Source organism: Corvus hawaiiensis, chromosome 7, assembly GCF_020740725.1.
Source record: "Corvus hawaiiensis isolate bCorHaw1 chromosome 7, bCorHaw1.pri.cur, whole genome shotgun sequence".
Classification (NCBI taxonomy): Eukaryota; Metazoa; Chordata; class Aves; order Passeriformes; family Corvidae; genus Corvus; species Corvus hawaiiensis.
In genome coordinates this window covers 19,974,047-19,980,945 of record NC_063219.1, presented here as the reverse complement: position 1 = coordinate 19,980,945, position 6,899 = coordinate 19,974,047, and the positions used below count along the sequence as shown (strand labels likewise).

The 6,899-nt window shown below is 53.6% G+C and overlaps 1 protein-coding gene across 2 annotated transcripts; it reads left to right on the top strand.

The window, feature by feature from the left end:
• The first annotated feature begins 3,475 nt into the window (after positions 1 to 3,475).
• On the top strand, positions 3,476 to 6,899 carry DLX1 (distal-less homeobox 1). 2 transcript variants are annotated; one of them, XM_048309520.1, is made up of 4 exons: positions 3,476 to 4,141; positions 4,653 to 4,852; positions 5,215 to 5,475; positions 5,680 to 6,899. In XM_048309520.1, exons 1-3 carry the CDS (start codon positions 3,829 to 3,831, stop codon positions 5,467 to 5,469), a joined length of 768 nt encoding a protein of 255 aa, XP_048165477.1. In that variant the 5' UTR covers positions 3,476 to 3,828; the 3' UTR covers positions 5,470 to 5,475; positions 5,680 to 6,899. The 2 variants fall into 2 exon arrangements, with proteins under 2 accessions (XP_048165477.1, XP_048165476.1); XM_048309519.1 differs by lacking the exon at positions 5,680 to 6,899 and having other exon boundaries at positions 3,477 to 4,141; positions 5,215 to 5,587.

Here is a 6,899-nt window from a genome sequence, read left to right as displayed (position 1 = left end):
GCAGCCAAGGAGCATCTGCAAGTGGCAAAGGGTTTGGGTTATTTGGGGTTAGGGACAGAAAGCGGCTCCTCTCTCTTCCAAATCCTATGTGGGACAAATAGATATCAGATGATACGTCTTTAAGCAGCTGAGAGGACAGAGAAACATAGCATTTTCCCTTTATAGCTGAGGTATGGAGTCAATTTGTCTTCATTGCGATTAACACAGTGCTGTTTCCCAGATTGTAACTCCTACTAGGATGGAAAAAAGTTTCCCGAGAGTGTCAGGCAGAGGCAGCAGACTCTTCCCAGCATCATTCCCAGCAGCAATCCCCCCCTTCTTGCCTCTTTTTACACAGCACAAAAAGTGATTAAAAATGAGATGCAAAGCATGCCTCTCCGGGGATCAATAATTGCCCTGCTTGAAGAATTAGCTGGTTTGGGGTAATCACTGCTCTGTGGTGCCCATGTTAGTTAAGGGAGAGGCACTCTGCCAGAGGTTAAGCATTATATGGAGGCAGAGAAGTTTGCAGTCCAGGGGATGAGCCCCGACTCCTGCACGGAGTTTAGAACCGAAGGACCTCATGAGCTCCGGGTCTCACTCAGCCCTGTGCTCTCTGCAGTCCTGTCCCTGGCCTGTCAGGGGTGCCGGGGTTGATTTGCAATTTAGCCAGTTGCCGACCACCCTGTCGAGCCAAACAGGTCTGGCATTGGTATTTGGAGGCCACCAGAGCAGGACCTGGTCCTGTGAAACGTGGGGTAGCCTTGGAGATAATTAAAGGACTTCCAGAAGTTCCCCAGGCCCATGGCAACAGCGGTGCAGTTTGGTACAAATTACTTGTCCCTCATTTCAGGCAGATGGGGTTGCGTGCTGAGGGCAACGCAATCCTGAATCTGGTTCAGGCAACCAGAGTGGCTCAGTACTGGCTCCCTCAGTAGACCTGGACAAAAGTAAGCTGCTTTCTTACAGCTTTACTCTGCTGTTTGCTTTCACTCAAGTACAGTGAGCTCTCAGCTCTAATAGTTTCTAACAGCATCTTTTCAAAAAGCAGGGATCCCCCTCCCTGGATACGGCTAACACCGCGGGGCAGCCACTCAGCTTCATCCTCCCCGAGAGGAACTTGGAAGGCCATAAAACCTGCAAAACAAACGGTGCAGCCAAGTTTACAAATGCGCAGAGATTAAACAGTGCGAAGGACAGTCGGCATTGCCTGGAGGGGCATGTATTTTGTTCCATTACATTCCATCGCCCAGCCGCGCTGCCCCCAGTACCTGCCCAGGGTACTGGGGGCAGCTGGGTGTCCCGCACGTCCCGGAGGCACACCAGAGGTGCCTCCCGTGGATTTTGGCCACGCCGGGAGACCCTGAATGGCACCGCAGGTGTCAAGTTTCTCACCATCGTCTGCCCCTCTGCTTCCTGTGCCGCTCTTACCGCGGCGTGGGATGAGGCGGGAACGGAGCAGCCGGGAGCAGGGAACCCCCCGCAGCCCGTCGCAGGGGGACTGCCGGCAGCTCCTGGTAATCGCTGCGTTCCGAAATCCCGCCGGTAACTCTGGTGGGACTGCGTGTTTTACCGGCCGCTGCGGAGCGCTGGCGGCCAGACGGAGGCATTGATAGTGCATCTTTGTAATCCTAATTACGAACGAGACTGAAGAGGTGTCTCGGCTGTTCGGGGCAGCCAGCGCCTCGCACAAGCCCGTCATGCAGAAGGTCTTGCTGTGCCAGCCTGATGAAAGCCCCGACGTGGCAATCGCTCCCGCGTGGTCACGACGTCCCGTGGCCGCGGCCCCTCTGCGCCCGCCGAAGCCGCGCTGACGGGGCCAGCAATGCACGGAGGGGCGGTGGCCCTGCTCCGGAGGACGGGTGCGAGCAGAGCCTCACCGACCGGTCCGCGGGGTTTTGGCGGGGTTGGAGGGACTGTGGTTCGCCCCGGGACTGCCTGTGTCCGGCCGATCGGAGAAGACGGCAGCCCCGGCGGACGGGGAGCGGCCTCCCCTCTCTGCAGCTGTCAGGCTGGGGCCGGCAAAGGTGCCGGAGCTGCCGGGGCGCCCTGTTCCCTACCCGGTCAAGCTCGCTGACCCGCCTTGGATGGTCACTTCCATGGCTAGGAGAGCAGAACTGGCTGCCGGGGGAGACCGCGTGCGTGCGGAAACACCGCCACTGCCCCTTCCGCGCCAAGCCTCGGAGAGTTTGTGAGAATGAACTTTGCACATAGCGAGCAAAGCAAAAAACCCCCAAAACACTGAGAAGAAAAAAAAGAAAGAAAAAAGAGGGGAAAAGGAAGCAAAAGAGGCGTTAGGAAACGGGCAATTAAAGCCGACAGAGCCACTAATGAAAGAGGGGAAGAAAAAAAAAAAAAAAAGACCCGGACCAGAGGGGCTCGGTTGTGCCAGCTTTGCACAGTCAAGGGCCGGCTGCTTCAAGGGCCGTCGCTGCCCGAAGGAGCCTGAGCACCGTGCGGGCTCTGCCGGGGGTGCCCCAGCCCCACTGCCGGCGCTAATACCTCTAACGACATCAACGCTGCGATTTGTTTTGAATGTTCACTTTTATTGGTGTTCTCCCTTTGCCAAAATGTGCTTGATTACACAGATGTAGTACCGTGATAACTGCGCACCCTAGACAGCCTAGGTGTAACCGGGAAAGTTCAGCCCAGGCCAGATCAAATCCCAGGCTGTTTAATGCTGGAAGGCTGCATGTTGCTATTAGTGTTAAATATATGGCTAATTATGCGTATGAAAATTAAACATCAGTGTTATGCTAATGGGGCCGCCTTCAGCTGTGGATCAGAGCACTTGAGACTAGCATTTAATCAAATGAATCAGTAACTAATACATCTGCACGTGTGAACTTTCACAAGATCATTTTCCTGTTACAGTCACACCGCAGAATTATGAAAGAAATAATTATCAACACTTTCTAATTATCTAGCAAAGTAATTTGGGATTCATCGCGGGCTTTCTGGGGAGGATCTCCTAAGTCCCACCTCATTTACCGCTCACGCACGCGGAAGTTTTCATTTTAAGCTCAAATGCGCCGTTGGGGCCTTTCAGGGCGATTTTGTTTGGTTGGATTGCTTTTCTCCCTTTAAAACAATAACGGCAATAGCCGGGCAGCGCGATCTGGAGGTGCGGGCGGCGCTGGGACCCGCGGGCCGGAGCTGAGAACCCCTGCGCGCCCGCGGGTGCGCGCGGCCGGGCAGGCGGGGGCCGCTCGCTTTGTCCGCGGGTCCCGCCGCCGTCTGCCGGAGCGGGGCGGGCAGCTTCAAGAACGCCTGCAGCCCACCGACGCCGGCGGAGCGCGGCTGCTGTCCCCTCCGCGCCGCCTGCGCGGCGAGGGGCGGAGAAGGGCGGAGGAGGTTGCGCTGCCTTCCGCCGAGCTCCGGCTCGGAGCCCTCGGTGGCCGGCGGCGGGAGCGGGCGGCCCGCGATGGGAGCGGGTTCCGGGCGGCTCCTTGGCGTGCCCGGCCGGGAGCGGGCGGGCGGGCGTGCGGCCGCCGCCGGCGCTCGGGCAGGCGCGGCGCTGCCAACCCGGCTCTCCGCGCTCACCGGGGTCCGGGCGAGCCCCGAGCGCCTCGGACCAATCCAAAGCGATTATGCAAGACGGCGGACCAATCAGCTCCGCCGTCTCATGAATATTCATAGACTTGGCTGAGTCAAAGCTTTTAGGCGAGTTTGTGTAGATCTACAGCATCATGCTTAGACTTTTCAAAGAGACAAACTCCATTTTCTTATGAATGGAAAGTGAAAAACCCTGTTTCGCTTAAATTGGGTTCTTTCCTGTCCTGAGAAACACAACAGACCCCAAAAAGGCAAGCTGAAGAGAGAACACACACACAGACCAAGCGACAAGAAATGACCATGACTACTATGCCAGAGAGTCTAAATAGCCCCGTCTCAGGGAAGGCTGTCTTTATGGAGTTTGGGCCGCCCAGCCAGCAAATGTCTCCTTCTCCCATGTCCCACGGACACTATTCCATGCACTGTTTACACTCCGCGGGCCACTCTCAGCCTGACAGCTCGTACAGCACAGCTTCGTCCTTCTCCCGACCGCTGGGCTACCCCTATGTGAACTCGGTCAGCAGCCACTCGACCAACCCCTACATCAGTTCAGTGCAGTCCTACCCCAACAGCTCCAGCCTGACTCAGACCCGGTTAGAGGAGACAGGTAGGTGCACTCGGCTTTGGGGAGGGGGGGGGAGGGGAGGAGGGAAGGCAAGGCGGGAGGGAGGGTGTTGTATTAAAAAAAAAAAATCTATGGGGGTAAAAAATTAAATTAAATTACAAAATATTAGTCAAGAGAGGCTGAGGATCACAGAGGACCAATACACAGAGCACACAATGCTTGGCTGGAAAAGAAACCAACCCAGATGTGCACGTATTAGTCTTCGTAATTATTTATTGCGTAGCGCTATAAACAATGTATGCAATTAAGGGTAATTAAACCTAAACTGCAGCCTGTAAAAATAGCAAACTTTCTCTGGGAAGAAGCCTGGGCTGCCATAATCGCCCGGAGCCTTTGTTAGCGTTACTCGAGCTTCACTTTTCTTCCTTCTCATTATTGTTATTGTTGGTGTTGCTGTTGTTATTGTTACTACTGCTGCTGCTGCTATTACTGTTACAGCTATTATTGCTATTGCTGCTATTATTATTATTTATTCTGCATCGTTTGTTTGTAGGGGCCGAATCGGAGAAAAGCACTGTGGTAGAAGGAGGGGAAGTTCGATTTAATGGGAAAGGAAAAAAAATCCGCAAACCCAGGACTATTTACTCCAGTTTGCAGCTCCAGGCTTTGAACAGGAGGTTCCAGCAGACTCAGTACCTGGCTCTCCCCGAAAGAGCCGAGCTCGCAGCATCTCTGGGACTCACCCAGACCCAGGTACAGCTCCGACTGAGCCGGCCACTCTCCCATGTCCCCTCCGTGTCCCCACCGTCGGCGTGGGAGACTACACGCGTAATGCACAGGGGTCACAGCCGCGGGCAACGGGGCCCGGGGTGACACTCGTCCTGCCCGCGGGGCACTCCCGGTGCTGTGGAAGCCCCCGCAGAACCCGCTGGAGTGGGCCCAGGGATTTCCTGATGGGTGGCTTGGCATCACAAAATAACACAGAAATCGCGGGGGGGATAAGGGAGAGAAGCTGGGGGGCCGCCGGGTGCGGGAATCCTTCGTGCCCTGGGAGGGATGGGGGGATGTCGGACCGTTCCGAGGGATGCTGAGCCCTGCCCCGTTCCCCTTTGCAGGTGAAGATTTGGTTTCAGAACAAGCGCTCCAAATTCAAGAAGCTGATGAAGCAAGGAGGGGCCGCCCTGGAGAGCAGCGCCTTGACCAACGGCAGGGCTCTCTCGGGCAGCTCGCCACCCGTGCCTCCAGTGTGGAATACCACTTCCTCCTCCGGTAAGGCCTCGTCGGGGACCCCGGGCACCTACATCCCCAGCTACACGTCGTGGTATCCTTCGGCCCACCAAGAAGCTATGCAGCAGCCGCAACTGATGTGATTATATGTACGTTTTCCCCTAACGCAAGCACTACCGGTCCCAAAAAGAATTAAAATTATTACGGGGGAAAAAAAAAAAAGAAATTAAGTCAAATAAAAGGAAAGGAAAAAAAAAAAAAGAGGGGGGAAGAGAGAGAGAAAGAGTTTAAAAAAAAAAAACACAAAAGAAGCCCAAGCAAACAAACAAACAGGAGGTCTCTTGCCCATCCAGCCATTAGGACGCTGCACGGTAGCTCGGTGCAGGAGAGCACAGATGTGATGCGGGCCGGTTCCCACCGCTGACAGCTGACGGAGCGGCCCCGAGCACCGCACAACAGCCTGGGAGCAGAGCGAGCGCCGGCCGCGGCTTTGTGGGACAATCAGAAAAAGATGTCTGGGGGGCGGGGAAGCCCTCTCCTCTGTCCTGTCTGTCTGTCTGTGTCTGTTGAAATGTAGGTCATTTATTTACTACCCCGATCTGACGGTCTCTTCAATTGCAAGAGGGAAGGAAGCTGTACAATTTACCAGAGTTTCTTTCCCGCGACGTTTTCTGTACCTTTCAGTATCCATCTGTATATTTTTTGTTGTTGTTAAAAGGGGAAGACAGGGGCTTTATTTATTGATTTAAATTACCACTATGAGAGTGCTAAAAACAAACTCAGCTTGCTGAGTGTACTGCTTGGACGCACAGTTCAAACAAAACCACAGACGGTCCGTCGTCCCGTTCCCCCCCCCCCCGCTTCTCCCCGAATAAATCACCACGAGGGAAGGATGCGATTTTAACTTTTACAATAACTTTTATACTTCGCTGGTGTGGAGAGTTTTGGTCCGAATGATTTGCATTTCTCGCGTATTTAACAAAGGAAATAAATGCACATTGTTTGGTACTCTGAAGTGGAATCGCAGCAGCTGCCAGCGCTTTGCTGAGGTGAAGCAAAGCGCAGAGGACGGAACAAGAGCCCGGAGGGCGGTGGGGGGGACCCGCCGGGAGGGCGGACGGGCTGGCACACCCGCGCAGTCCCGACGCGGCCTCCCCGCGCAAAGCCGGCCCGAAGTCGAAATGCACAAACCGACGTGCAGGAGCTACTCGCTGTACATATTTTATTCTTAATTATTATTATTATTGTTCTGTAAACATGTTGCACAAATTTAGCCTTTTTTTAATTATTATTATTATTATTATTATTATTATTTCCGTTCTGTTTCGTGTGACTGTAAAACATGATGCTTTGTGTACTGAGATCTTGACATTTTACTTGTGAAATTCGAAAAATGTGATAAACTGAGCTCGACTGTGTTTAGTGTTCTATATGTCAAAGTTTAGTTTTATATTGAGAATGTTAACTTATTGCTTTGTATCTGGGGGAGGAAATGGAAAAAACCCACACAAATCTTTGTACATAAGTTATAAAGTTTCTTTGAGACAGTAAAATTATGGTTTGGAAAAAGAGA

Coding starts and splice junctions, on each gene's coding strand:
- DLX1 (XM_048309520.1), top strand. CDS start 3,829: ATGACCATGACTACTATGCCAGAGAGTCTAAATAGCCCCGTCTCAGGG. Junction 4,142..4,652: donor GACCCGGTTAGAGGAGACAG/GTAGGTGCACTC, acceptor GTTTGTTTGTAG/GGGCCGAATCGGAGAAAAGC. Junction 4,853..5,214: donor TGGGACTCACCCAGACCCAG/GTACAGCTCCGA, acceptor TCCCCTTTGCAG/GTGAAGATTTGGTTTCAGAA.